This window comes from Marmota marmota, unplaced genomic scaffold (genome assembly GCF_001458135.2).
Source record: "Marmota marmota marmota unplaced genomic scaffold, marMar, whole genome shotgun sequence".
NCBI lineage: Eukaryota > Metazoa > Chordata > Mammalia > Rodentia > Sciuridae > Marmota > Marmota marmota.
In genome coordinates, this window is record NW_025999999.1 from 8,947,473 (window position 1) to 8,961,836 (window position 14,364).

Consider the following 14,364-nt stretch of genomic DNA (forward strand, 5'->3'; position numbering starts at 1 on the left):
TTCTTACTGGGAACTGTGGGAACTGGTGTGCCCATGGTGGCACCAGGTACCACGGCCCAACACAATTAGAGCCAAATGCCATTTTGTTTTTCCTTTTGAGAGTGACGACTTTTCCTTTTGGATGCTCTAAGGGGGGTTCCCAGTACAAGTTTTCCAAAAGAGGGGCAAACGCAAGGGAAGGCCAAAGAGAACAAGAACCTACCACAGGACGGAGCCAGGGGGAAGCCTGATGAGCTGGCTCCTGGCTGCAGCTCTGGAAAGACCAGAGACCCTGCAGAAGAACACCCCTGTGTGACCTCACCCAGATGATGGCTTGCACTGTGGGGGCATCGGCTCAGCAGCTGAAGACCTCAGGCACGCCTGCCATCTTCTTCCCACTTCTCACATTCTATCATCAGCAGAACCAAGTGGAAGAATGACCCCGGCCTCCTTTCTCGTGCCTCCACCCTGACTCATAAGCACTTCTGCCACCACCTGTCAGTCCCAAGGTGGGATTTCTGACCACAGAGGCAAAACAAAGCCAAGCAAAAGAGCTGAGCAGCCCAGGTCCAAAGTCAGGTTAGGGGGCAGTAACTCTGCGGGCTCTCGGTTCTTTGGGGTGGTAAAACAGCACCCCCAGCCACCTGTCTTAAAGGACCAAGTTCCTGGGAGGAGCACACAAAGTCCCATTCCCTGGGCTCCTATGTGGGCCTGGCACAGGTTTGAATGTTTTACATACGTTAGCCCATTTAATCCTCACCACCAGCATGGAGATGCTTTGATCATCCCATTTTTCGGATGAGAAAACTGAGGTGCAGAGAACTTCCTCCTCCCTGAAGGCCCTGCAGTTCTCGAGTGGCAAAGCTGGATCTCAAGTCAGGTGGCCTGCCCTCAACGACTGCCCAGCTACCTCAACAGCACCGCACTTAGTTCTCACAACACCCTGCAGAGTTACTATGAGCTGCTTTTACAGACAAGGATACTAAGGACTGGTGCTGAGCTACCTGCCCAAGGCCATGAGCTAAGTAAGGGGCAGAGCCAGGGAGCCCAGCTGAGGTCGAATTCAGGGGTACCATTCACACTTGCCTCCCGGGACAGGAGAGGACAGTGCCAGGGGGGAGGCAACAGGCCTGGGAGAGGGCACACTAGCTGGCTCCATAGCATAGAGCCAAAGGGCCCCAATGCCTGATGCCATGGAACCCAAGGGTGCAGGGCCAACAAGAGCCTGGGGCCAGCAGACAGTGGAGCCAAGGACAGCTGCTGTTTATTTTGGGGGCTGGGGAAAAAGGGAAGGTCTGGGTAGGACCCGCCTCCATCCAACAATAAGCTGAGCAGGGCCCGGCGGGGAGGCTGCCAGACCCCAGGCAGATCAATGCCCCACCACCTGCTGGGCTTTGCTGAGAGCTGAATGGTCTAGGTGTCAAAAACTCTCTTGCCAGACACCCTAATCTGGCCTTCACCAACAAACACCCCCAGCCCCCTGGGCTGGACTTGCAAATGGCCCAGGAAGACAACTTCCCAGAGCAAACCCACCCCCTGCAGTGTCGAGTTCCAGGAGCAAATGGTTTTTCCTGTCTGGGGAGGAGACACTGCTTCTGCCGGCCTCCCATGGCTTTGGATCCCCTCACTCTGACACGGGTTAACTCCTCTCCTCCGAGTCCAGGACACCTAATGATATGAGTGTCACAGGCAAGGCCCACAGGGGGCCAACCTGGGCTGCAGTGAGACTGGCTGGTTGGATTCCCTGAGAGGCTATGGAGCAAGTTTTCCCAAAGGACTTTGAGTCCCCCTGCCTGGCTCCGAGCCCCAGCTGGTAAATGAATCTCTCTGTGCCCCTGTTTTCTCATCAGCAAAGAAAGGAGCACCCTAGTGCTCTCCTCACAGGGTTGTTCTGAGGATTAAAGGTGCTTAGAAGCGTGCCTGGCATATCAACAGTGCTGCCACTGCTGTGTGCCTTGGCCTTGGGGTTTCCTTCTCGCTGTGAATACGGAAGATAGTTTTCCTGGATCAATACACCGAGCATTTAGGTTCCCAGGTTAGCCCATAATGGAGGTGAATTGAAGACCTCTGGTTCTTGAGATGTAATTCTGTCGACTCGGAGAAAGAGAAGAGTTTTGGTGGGCTGACCTGAGACTCTTAGCACCATTTACAAGATTATGTTGATAGAACATGTGTTTTGAGTTTCCACCAACCAATTCCTTCAACTGTAAGTTAGAAGCTGTGGTAAAAATAGGAGTGGGGGGGGGGAGGAAGGGGCTTTGCTAGAACAAAGCCTCAGTCCGGGTTTATCACACTGATCAGGGACCTACCATGATGGCCTGAGGAGGGTGTGGAAGAGGCAGGACGCTGCCCTCACAGGGCTCCCCACTTCCGGCTTTCTGCACAGAGCCTCACACATGGTAGGTACAAGACTATGTTCAGCCTCCAAAACTCCCTAATGTGCACACTGTGCAGGACCCTGGAGTCCCTGTCCCCATCACTGCTGACCACAATGGCATCTCCCCAGAGGGCCCCACCTAGGGGGTCAGGGTCAAACCCCAAAGAGTCCTCAGTCACTTTTCCAGCAGCATTTTTGGCCAGTTTCCATCTTCGAGGCCCATCCCTGAGCAGAGCATGCCACCCAGGTCGGGGAGGGATATGAGGCTCAGGTTGAGCCCCCTTCCCTGCCCCCACCACCTGCTGCTCTTCCCTCATCAGTCCACAGTGGCCTCCTTGCTCTTGCCTAGAGAGGTCAGGCATGGCCCTACCTCAGGCCCTTAGCACTTGCTGTTCCCTCCTCCCTCAACTACTTTCCCCAAATAGACACAAGCCTCACTTCCTTGCCTTCCTCAAGTCTTATTTAAAGTCACCCACAGAGTGGGGCTGTCCTTGAATACCCTCTACAAAAAGCACAGCAACCCCCACATCACCAGCCCTCCCTGGGTCCCTCACCGTCCCTTAGTTCTCTCCACAGCATTTGTCCCCCATCTAACACAGGATGGTTTACCCATGTGTTTGTTTATTATTCCCCTTCTCCCATCAGAATGTAAACTCCAAAAGGGCAGGGGTTTTCATCCGCCCTGCTGTGTTCTCAGTGCTCGGGAACATCGAGCAGTGAAGAATGAATATGAGTAAGTAACAGCTTGCCAAAAGCTGGAAACCCAAGGCCATTCTTGATGTTAAATGAGAAGTAAAACGGTAATCATTTTTAAAATGCACAGACAGGAAATATTTTAGGATGAGAGGTCAGGGAAGCTTCCGGAAGGTGGAAGAAATGGATCAAAATCATGGATGATAATGATGTTAATGACAACAGCTGCCATTTACTGAACAGCTATTATATGCCGAGCACTACACAGAGTCACAACCATATGGGGTAGGTATTATTATTATTCCCATTTTACAGATTAGGAAACAGAGACCCATGGAGGTCTTGACCAAGTGAAACAGGTTAAGAGGCAGGGCTGAGATTCATAACCCACCTGGGACAATGGGCAGAGGCCCTCAATGCCCTATCCCTATCCTCTTGCCCTCAACTTCCAACCGCTGGCACCCCAGTCTCTCCCCAGGGATTTATTCCAGTTTCCAGAGACTGGTTTTTGCCTGACGCTGGAGTTTTACGCATCAGCTAGAAGCGACAGGAGATTAAACTGCCCCCTGCTCCCAACCACTGAGCTGTGCTATCCACCATCCTCAAGGTGAGGACAGAACCCTGCAGCTGGGACCTCTGAAGGGCCAGGCCTTCAAAAGTGACCCTGGACAAGAGTTGAAGGGGAAGAAAAATTCGAACCCAAAATAGAGACCATACCTCCCCATAGGCTTGTTCTCGGTAGCAAGTTGTTATCTTTTTTTTTTTTTTTTTTTTAAGAGAGAGAGAGAGAGAATTTTTTAATATTTATTTTTCAGTTCTTGGCGGACACAACATCTTTGTTTGTATGTGGTGCTGAGGATCGAACCTGGGCCGCACGTATGCCAGGCGAGCGCTCTACCGCTTGAGCCACATCCCCAGCCCAGCAAGTTGTTATCTTATCTCAACCAGCAGCTGCAGACCCATAAGATAGGTGCAGGTGACCTGGGGTTTAATCCAGATCCTTGATGCTTTATCTGGGACCCAGGAGCTCCCAAGTCCCTGGCCTCTGAGGGAGCTGTCAGAAAAGGCATCTGGACAACCCTGGATGTCCAGCCTTCTAAGGGAAACCCACTGCAACACACTCCCCTTTGGCGAACTCCCTTTCTTCTGAACCCAGGGCAGTGCTAAGTGTTCCGGTCCCCCACCTTCAAAGCCACAAAGCAGGCTGAGAACCCCCCTGAGAGCATGGAACAGCTACAGAGCCCAAAGTCTGAGGGAGAGTAGAGAGGGTGAGAAAGGCCACGCACGTGCAGCTACTTTTGACATAAGTGGATGTCTCCGGCCTGGGCAGGGGGAAAAAAGGACACCCACCCTGCAACCCAACCTCTGGGAACCCAGTAGAAACATCACAGGTTTTGTTGCTGCAGAGATCTGGGCTCAAACCCTGCCTCCCGCCATTTACCGCCAGTAAATACCAGATGCAAGATGTGGTGCCTCTCTGAGTCCATTTTCTCATCTATACGACACAGACGATGACCAGGGCCTGCCTTGGGTCAAATGAGACAACAAACAAGGAGCCCCAGCCCAGTGCCTGCACCTAAAAGGGGTTCCAATGACTCAACTCTCCACTTCCCCACCTGGAAGGGTGCCTTGATCAGCTCTGAAATCATGGGGGAAATGAGACTGCTCTTCTCAAGTTGCCAATGAGCGATGACTAAATAACGAATCCCGCTTGAAACCAAAGCTCAGACATCGTTCTAGGACAGACCTCAACTCTGTAAGAGAAGGATCAGTTTGCCAACCCCCTGGGGCTTAGGCCAGCAGAAATCCTGGCAGCCACCTCCAGGAACCTGGTCCTCATCAACAAGTACTTATGTCCCTCCTGGGTGCCAGGCACTGTGCTGAGAGCTCAATTAATCCCTTCCGGCCCAGAAGGCAGAATTCAGGAGTTTCCCTCTGAGAGCTGCCCTGCTAGCACCATGCCAGGCAGTTGGGCCTCCTCCTCTGTTGTCACAAAGAGAAATTCTCCCACACAGGCAAGTCCCTTAAAATAGCTTTTTGGGTCTGGGCCATCAGGAAACAGAATAAAGCTGGATCAGAATCGGGCCTACCATGAAAGTTTATAAAGCAGCCACTTCAAATGACAGGAACAGCCCCTATACACTCAGGGTGGGCAAAAGTGGCAAGGCAGGCTTCCCAAACAAGAATGTGGGTGCCATTCCACAGGAGAACAGCATGTTGGGCATGAGACCTTGGGCAACCCTGGAGTGTGTAAGGAACAGGGACAGCAGCTGGGGGAGGGGCAAACACTCCTGATTGTGCGCTTGACTGACAAGCAACCTTGCCTTTCTGAACTGCAGGCTCAAGTCAATTGGGGTTAAAAATGCAGCCCCTTCAGGTCTGTGTTGGGGCCGGAGATTATAAATCAGAGGGCTGGCAGTGCCTGGCACAAAATGTGTGGTGGCTGCGTGACAATGGTGGTGACGTAAAACAGGTCAAGTTCTGCTTCAACTATTACCAAGTAAGAATGTTCCTTGAGAAAAGAAAATGCAGGGGCCTCTACCAGGGAGGGTGCTGTGATGGGCAAAGCAAACCAGCCCACAGTCTCTTGAGCCCATACCCCACCTGGTGCCCCCAGCAGGTTCACCATCAGCATGGGGCAGCAACCCCATCCCCTGTTCCTAGGAATTTCGGTCAGATCTGATAAGAGTGATCAACAGCCCTCACACTCCTGGGATCCCAGAGACAGATTAGGCCCCTCACACTGGCCCCTACTACATAATTTATGCTGTGTTGACACACTCAGGCCGAAGGGCTTCTGCCCCCTTCTGCTTTGCTTGTGCCTCCACCCAGGCTTGGGAGGGTGGCTTCCTCACCAGCCAGAGGGAAATGACAGCAAAGGGTCAGAGAATGCCTCAGGGTGGCTGGGCAGAAAGCACAGCTGTTTCCTCTTTGTTAACTCAGCCGCCTGGGAGTTGCTTCCTCCCCTCAGGTAAGGAGGAGGAGAGATGGGCATATCTCTTCCCATTCCCCAAAATGACAGGTTTGGAAAGAAGCAAAGTGTCATTACCAGAGGTGGTATTCTAGAAAGGTCTGAGGTGTCCTGAGTCAGCCTGGCCATACCTTCTCAAGAGGAGGCTGGGCAGGTAAGCCTTGCTGAGATTCTCTGGGAGTCCAGAAGAGCTCTTTTCCTAAAGTATCCTCTGCCGCACGGGATTAAGAAACCAGCCTAAGGGCTCTGGAGCCTCCTACAGTGATTTTCTCTGGGCTCAGTGCTTTGCAAAGCAGTCATCATGGCTTCTGCAAGGCAGGCTGGAGAGGAAGCAGTCACCTCCTTTTCCACATGGGCAAATGGAGCTCCAGAAAGGGGAAAGTGAGGTGTGGAAGAGCTCATGGCTGGAGAGACTAACCAGTAAGGTCTCAGGTTGAACCCCCTGGGGGCCCAGTCCCCTAGGTTCATACCATGTCATTAAGGGACTGCAGGGTCTCTGAGGGGACACAGCAGGCTTTGGAGCCCACAGCTCCACGACAAGTGCAACTCATGGGCTGGCCGTTCACTTGGGCTCCTGAGCCTGGAGGCCCTCCCCTGGGTGGTGTGGACGCCAGCAGGTTGGAGGGGCTGTTTGAGAATATCCACAGACAACTCTTAGCACATAGAAAGCATTTCAGAACGTGCGCTGTTATTTTTATTATGACATTTCACCTGAAGAATAAGACTTGCTAGAACATCTAGGAGTGGTGGGGGTCAAATAAATGAAGAAGTAGTTGTATTTAAAATACTCAAAATGAGTTCAGAAAGCTCTTGGAGTTGAAGGCAACCTTAGTGTGAACGTTTCAGATGACACTGAGAGAGACTTGGAAGCTATCCTGGGTCCCGTGGAGCTGTTTGGTATTAGCCCCTAGGCCATCTAAGGATAGGCCTGCCAGCCAGGGCCCTCTGCAGTCCAGACCCACAGCAGCTAACACCTCACTCCTGGCTGCTCCCCCTTCTCTTCCTCCACAGCCCACCCTCCCAAGAGCCTGGGTGCAATCAACTTTTATGGGGCAGCCTGACCCCTAGAAATAAGGGCTATAAACAGGAGGGACTGGGATCTGGCCAAGTCAAGCGTCCCCAAAGCAGAACTAGAAAAAGGTTCCAGTCCTTACCTAGCCCTGTTCCAGCCACGGCAGCAAGAGCAACCCTAGAGTCCGTTCTGGAGCCCACCCAAGGTCTGGTACCAAGAAGCCATTGCCACAACCCACAATAAAAAATTAAAAATAATAAAAAAAAAGAAGCCATTGCCACTGCCCCCCAGCCTTGGTGAGAAAACAGAGATTCCTAGGGATCTATTCAATAAACTTTGAATTCCCTGAGCTGCCACCCCAGGCCCTCAGGATCTGGCTGTGACCTTCTCCTCATCCTTCTTCCCCACATTTAGGTTCTGCCTGGATTTTCCTGACCCGTTCCACCTCCGCACTTTTGCTTTTCCCTTTTTGGGAATCCCTTTTCCTGATTTTCCCATCTCAATCCTACTGTTTCCTAGCCAATCCTAATTACTCCCCAAGGCCCACCACGAAGCCTGTCTTGAGCCATCCTCCTTCCCTGAAAACTCTGGGTCACCGGGAGCACTCCCTCCTCTGAGCATCTTAGAGACTTAATGATTCACATGGCAAATATGTATGCTGCATCTTGGATGTGTCCAGGTGTCGTTCTAAGCTCTTCACGTGGAGGACTCGAGCCTGTGAACCAGGTCCGATCTCCCACATTTTTTTCCAGATGAGGAAACTGAGGCAGTATAAGGAGGAGATGGAATTCCAGCCAGGGATACCAGAGTCAGTACTCAAGGACACACAGCATCCCCAGAGGCACCTCTCCTGCCCTCAGGATGTGGTGATTCCCCATCTCTGATTCCCAAACCGGTGAGCTGCCACTGTCTTCCCCCTGAGAGCCGAGTCCAGGAGAGTTAACCAGAGTCACGTAAAACAGAGTTCACACAAAATGCCCTCTAATGGCATCTTCCACAGTGCCTGGCATCCCAGAAGGTCTCATGTTAGTTCTTCCCATCCTGACAGGACTCTGGTCAGTTCTGTGCCTGCAGCAGGGGCTCAGTCCCCTGGCTGATGTAGTGATTTGCCTGGAGGTTATCTGGGCCAGGAGAGGGGTCAGCTTCACATCCCATTCACCTGCCTGCCTGCAACTGATTCCCAGCAGGCAGCAGCAGCCCCGCCAGGCAGGAAGCAACTCTGGGAATTGGCCTATTGAACGCTGACCACCCTGGTGGGAGCGTCCATTATTTTTGGCAATTGTCATGGCAGAGGACACCTCTGGCCCTCGCTCAGGACCCATTTCCAAAGCCAGAATCTCCACCTCATTTCCCACACACACACCCCTTGTCCTTCCTGTCATTTGGGGTCTTGGTCCCAATCCATTATCCCTTTCCTGGATTCTCAGAACTCAAGAGGAGTAAGTGTGACTACTGTATGTATAACTATCATTTGTTTTATTTTGGAGGCAAAAGAGAACAGAGTTGCCTGTTAGACTTCTTCTGGCCAAGAAATAGTCTGGTCAGTGACTCAAGCTGAGGAAATTAGAAGGTAATTTCCAGGGAACTGCTTTGCAAACCCCAAGTCAGAAGTCCCCCCAAACGCTCCCTAATTTGGCCTCCACTGCCCGTTAACTCCGATGGCCCCAGAATATCTCTCCGGAAAATGCAGCAGCTGGTGCTTATATTTCTGGAGCTGGAAAAAGTCTCCTCTGACATCAAAAAGGTTTATTTTTCCCTTCCCTTCCCCTCTGCCTGCCACCACACATGGTAATCCCAACCCCAGTTTGCCCCCCAGAAAACCCTCTCTGAGCTCTGAGCAAGGCCAGGATAAATGGCTGGCTGTGATCCCTGTTCCAACGGTCTTGAAGGATGTGGTTGGTTGTTCCATGAGCAAGGAGCCTCGTCAGCCCTGTGAATCACCCCTCAATCACTTCCCTCTCCAGAGAAGAAACAATTCCTGTTCCTGTGCATGAGAATATACAGAGAGAGAGAGAGAGAGAGAGAGAGAGAGAGAGAGAGAGAGAAAGAGAGAAAGAGAGAGATGGGGAGCAGGCAAGAGTGCTCACCCCTCTATGGCACTGACTACTGACCTTGCTTTTGTCTGGAGCACCTTCTTCCTCTCTCCCAACCCATATTCCTTCCCTTCTCAGCTTATCAGGAAGCCATCAGTAGGTTCCAGGCTCAGCTCAGGATCCCCTCCAGGTCTCAACAGCTGTCCCATGTTTATCTGTTTCTCCAGTACTGGGTGTTTTCCATGGGGCAAGTAGCCCAATTTCACATCAGACTATGAACAGCTGGGCCTTCCTTTCTGCCCAGTCTTTCCTTTGCTCTCCGTTTCACCTATAAGGTCCCAGATGTGCTTCAGTGCTTTGGTGAGGAGGAACACCACATGGAAACCAGTATGCGCGAGCACCCATGATGGGCGCCAGGTTCTGGGTAGAAGCTTTCCCCTGAATTATGACAGGTCAAAGCCCTGTGAGGTTACAGGAGGAAACAGAGCCCCAGAGTGACTGGTTCAAGGTTGCACAGCTAGGAAGAACCAGAGGCCAACCCAGTCGGCCCAATGCCATTCCTTCCATAACACAGAACTGGCCCTGGAGAAGGCCTTTTCAGACGGCAGCTGTACATCCTCACTCCTTGTGGGCTGGAGCCACAGTCTAAGGGCTCAGAAATGAATGAGTTTGGGGTCAATTCCTAAAAATGTGGTTCCAAGGACCAACACCAAAATCTGTGATGATCTAAACACAGGGAGAATGTATTATTTCCACAGGGTCCACCCTTCATTCCTCACTCTGCGCATCACTGAGTACAGAAACCATTCTGAATTTGCTCCACTCCTCCCAGTCCCCAGGGACCTCCCATCATTGCCCATCAAACTCACCTACCTGCCTCCTGGTGGACGGCCCATACAGTGAGGCAGCCCTCTGATACCACCCTCCATTGTACAGGCCTGAGCCTGGCCTTCCCACTCATGTTCCAACTGAAGAGAGGGCCCACCTTAGAATCTCTCCTCCTTTGGACGTAAACTGATATGCATTTCCCAAGATCTGCCTGAGAGACCCCATGCAATCTGGTTAACCTCTCTTAGCCTGTTAACCCATCTGTAAAAAGAAATCAAAGAACCTCCCCCACACAGGAGTACATTGGATGAACTGTAGCAATCCCATGAGAACATGCATGTTGAGTGTTAGGCACCATGGATGGTAGCTGTTAACAATGGCTACTACTTGTTTTCCTTAAGGAGTCCTGTGGATATCAGAATGTACATGATTGGTATTTGTCTGAAATAAACACTCAGGAAAGAAAATGATGGTCCACATCCAAACAGACATAATCTATCGTTTGCTTTAGATAAACGAGCTTCTCACACAGCTCGACATACACCTATACTCATGTGAACACAAAGAATTATGTGAATCTGAACTCAATCCCTATCAGAAAACTTCCAAATGGGATTAATTTGCAGTTTGCATCCAGCATTAGCAGGACCCTTTTAAGGACAAGTGGTGGCCAGTTTTCCTACAGTCTCCTGTGGGCAGCTCATGAAAACTAGGAAAGGGGCCCAGCTCCCGGCCAGGAGCCGGACCTAAGCAGCAGCTGCTCGCCCTTCCCAGCCCCACCCCTAGCAGGGGCTGGCAGAGAGGAAGGAAGCCAAGGGTTGGCGGCACCATGCAAACTGAAGGAGGCTACTGGCCTGTCTTACATAAACAGACCCAAAGCACAGGACCCCAGGCAGCTCTCCCTCCTCATGGAGATGAGCACGCCCCTGGCTGGATGTCCTGAGAGAACCTTTGCATGTGTTCCTGGAGTTTGGGAGCCAGGGGAGCTCCTCCTGCTTGGGCCCCAGGCCCCTCTCATCAGCGAGTTCTGGCTAATGTGCACATCCCATAAAACCTCTTTCCTCTGCAATTTACCAAACCACAGACTCAGCATTCACCATAGGTGGAGGGCAGACTAGAAGGAGGCATGCTTCTCCAGTGTAGAGGTTTCTAGAACACACACAACTTGGACACAGCACATTCTGCCAGCTAACCACACCAGAGTACTTTACCCAGAACACTTAACCTTGTACATGAGGTCCACACCCCAAGGGCCAAGAGAGGAGGGGATTCCAAGCCTCAGGGGTCACAGCCTCCTCAACTGGCTCCTCCTGTCCCTGTTGCCCCTGCCTCCTATTATTGGACACCCTATTTTATGCCTTATGCCCCAAATGTAGAGGAATCTCTCCACCAACAGATATTTGTCTTTCTAGTCAACCTCAGCCAGACTTAAGGTACCATTGATGAACAAAACCCATACCACAGGCAAAAGGCCAGTTCAACTCAGAGACTGAGACAGCTGTGATGCATATTACTCCATCCGGTTCTCAGTTTCCTCATCTACCAGATGAGTCCTTGATCCCTGCCAGCTCCACAATCCCACCACATACAACACTTTCTCCTCTTATTGTTTTCCAGGACCTCAGTTCAGAAATCTGTATGGCTCAGTGACATCACTCCCTGTCCCAAACACTATGTCATTGCTTCTTACATGGGAAGCGGAGCTGTCCCAGGAAACACTTTGTCTGTAAAGAGGGAGGAAATGATCATTTCAAGAGAACTGGACAGGACTTCTTTTGTGTTAACCATACAGCACACGTTATTATCAATCTTACGACCCAAAGACTTTCTTCCTTTTTGCCAGACCATTAATAGCTGCTTTTCAGAAATACTTTCTTAGTCAGAATCTCACCAACAGTCAGTTAGCATTTAATGAGTGCTTGTTATGTGCCAGGAACTGGGCTAAGTGCTTTACATGGATGATCTCATTTAATCTTCCCCACAGCCCTCTGAAGTACATACTATTATTATTCGCACTTTTAAAACGAGGAAACTGAGGCCCACGGAGGTTAAAGAACTTGCCTAAGGTTGTACAGCTAGTTAGTGGCCAACCTCAGCATTGAATAAGACCTCCTAACTTCAGAGCCCCCAGAAAGACCCTCCCTGGTCCTGGTGGAAACACTCCTGGTTTGTTGCCAAGAGATTTTGCATTTGTAATCTTAGGCATTGTTGGTCAAAGCTAAAAGGCAAGGTTTAAAATGTCTAAAATCCAGAGCTAAAAAAGCACCTGCCTGGGTCTTGGAGCAGAGTGCCATCTGTTGAAAGCAGTGCCCATCTCTGCCAAGGACTAGAAAACAGAACCCTTAAACTTAGCCTGCAAAACTTGAGAAAAGAGGTTAGGAAAACTGGTTTGATTCTAAATCCTGGTATGTGAAAATGGATCAACTGGTGATCCAAGCGCTCCAAAAGTTTTCTTGTAATGGCAGTAGAAGAAGCTTGCAAAGCCAGATGACACAAATGGATTGACTCCCTGATCGTGTGTCAGGAAATATCCCCCACAGGCACCTACCTCCCTGCCTGATCACTTTAACCTTCTCTCCAACCTGAGCCCAGTCACACTTTCTCAACTGTAAAGAACTCCCTCTTCAGAGCTTCTGGTGATTCCAGAGAAAAAGTAGCCTGAGGCTGACAGTACCACAAACCCCAGTTCCCCTCCAGCAGGGAAATAACAGGCACTCCAGAGATCAATGTGCAATCTAGGGCAGCAACCAACAGCCTGTTTTAATTGTTAAAATTAATGCTTTGAGCATTCTAAATGCTCCTTTAAATGCTTAATTTGCAAATAAGATGCAGCCCTGCTGTCACCATGTCCTCTGTACTTTGGAAACTGGGTTGTGGGTCTCCTTTCTCTCTAGGACAGGAGCATGGTGCTAAGATAGGCATCTTCAGATGTCAAAGACACTGTTTACTTCCTAAGGTGTGAAGGATGGGAAGGCAGAACTGGCTTAGATGAAAAGGGGACTGTCACACAGATCCTGGAGCCCGGCCCTCGGTCAACCTCACGCCCTTCTCATTAAGTTTGGGGAAGGTAGGGGGAGGGGCGGTTGGCCGTTCCTTGGAGACCACAGCCAACATTTGCCTTCTCGTGTCTGGAGATGGAGCATCACTTAAGAGGAAATGACCCCGGTTAAGGGTCACGTCCAGAGGAGGGATAAAAGGAAAAGCCACAATTCTCCTCACACCACGGGACACAATGGCTTTAAGAAGGAAATCAAAGCTGGGCGCTGAGAGTGGAGGGGGCAGGGGACACCGCGCTTCCTTCTGCCCCCAGACTCAGGCCTAGGCAGGCAGACAGCAAACGTGGGAGGCGTGGGTCTCCGGGCAAGCCTCTGAAAGCATCCCGGGCAGAGCGAGCGCGAGCGACCCGAGCCCCCGGGGAGCGCCGGGAAGATGTTCTTTCCCAGTGGAGTCGCTCAACTAGGGGCTGACGAAAGCGCCCCCCTCCCCGCCCCAATCCATCAAAGCTCAGGCGGACAGATGACTTCACCGTTGTAACAGACAAGGGCAGCCACTTGCCAATTCCAATGCCAAAAAAAGAAACCAGAGAGAGGGGAGTGGAGAAAGGACAGAAAAGGTTTCCCTGAAGATCACAGCCCTGCAAAGAAACTCTAGAGCCACAGGCTGCCCTGAGGGCACGCAGCTCCGGGACTTACTAGCAAGGAGGAGCGAGGGGCCACCCCGCGCCTTGGCCAGCCCCCCGCTGGGGTATCTGGGTGTGGGGGGAGCGGACAGTACTCACATAATGCTTGGAGGGGTTCCTCCGCTTCTCCACGTCCACCACGGTGGCATCTTGCACGCAGTAGGCGAGCATCTTCCCCCACAAAGCGAGTGGCGCCCCCCGGCGGCGTCACCTTCTCATCCCGGCCCTGCTCCGGCTCCTGCAGCCCGGGTCCCCGCCGCCACCCGCCACACCGGCCCGGCGCGCCGATCGCTGCCCGGGCTTCCTGCGCCCACGGGCACGGCCCGGGTCAGGCGACGACGATCCCGGAGGGTACGAGGGCTCCGTGCGTCTCGGGAGGCTCCCGTGGGCCTGCCTTGCGCCCCTTCCCTCCCGCGTCGCCGCTGCAGCCGCCCGGCTCCTGCTCGCCCGCCCGCCTGCTCTCTCCGCCGCCCGGTGGGTCCGGCGGGAACTGGCGGAGCAGAGGAGGGCCGGGGTGTGTCCCGCTAGCGAGGGCACGGGGCCGGGGAGCCAGATCCTGCTGTCAGCGCGCCGGGGAGGGGCCGGCGGCGGCCCTTCGCGGCGCTCCGGCTCCGGGGGGCTCGGCGCAGGCGGAGGTTGTGGGCGCAGGAGGCGGAGGCAGGGCCCGGCAGGCAGCGAAGGGAAGGGAAGGGAGGGGAGGGGAGGGGAGAGGGGAAGCGCGCGGGGAGGGGCTCCGGGACGGAGGAGGGGCTCGGGAAGACGGGGAGGGGGCTGCAGGCGGCCCAAGGGGCA

At 52.6% G+C, this 14,364-nt stretch overlaps 1 protein-coding gene across 3 annotated transcripts in view; it reads right to left on the reverse strand.

The window, feature by feature from the left end:
- The window catches only part of Sh3pxd2a (SH3 and PX domains 2A), a 215,097-nt gene extending 200,861 nt beyond the window's left edge, over nt 1–14,236 (reverse strand). Inside the window, exon 1 of one of the 3 annotated variants that reach the window (XM_048807272.1) lies at nt 13,672–14,236. In XM_048807272.1, the coding sequence (XP_048663229.1) occupies nt 13,672–13,743 (72 nt within the window). In that variant the 5' untranslated portion in view covers nt 13,744–14,236. The remainder of the gene's footprint in view (nt 1–13,671) is intronic. The other 2 variants (XM_015494748.2, XM_015494747.2) reach the window with 2 other exon arrangements.
- Nucleotides 14,237–14,364: the final 128 nt, after the last annotated feature.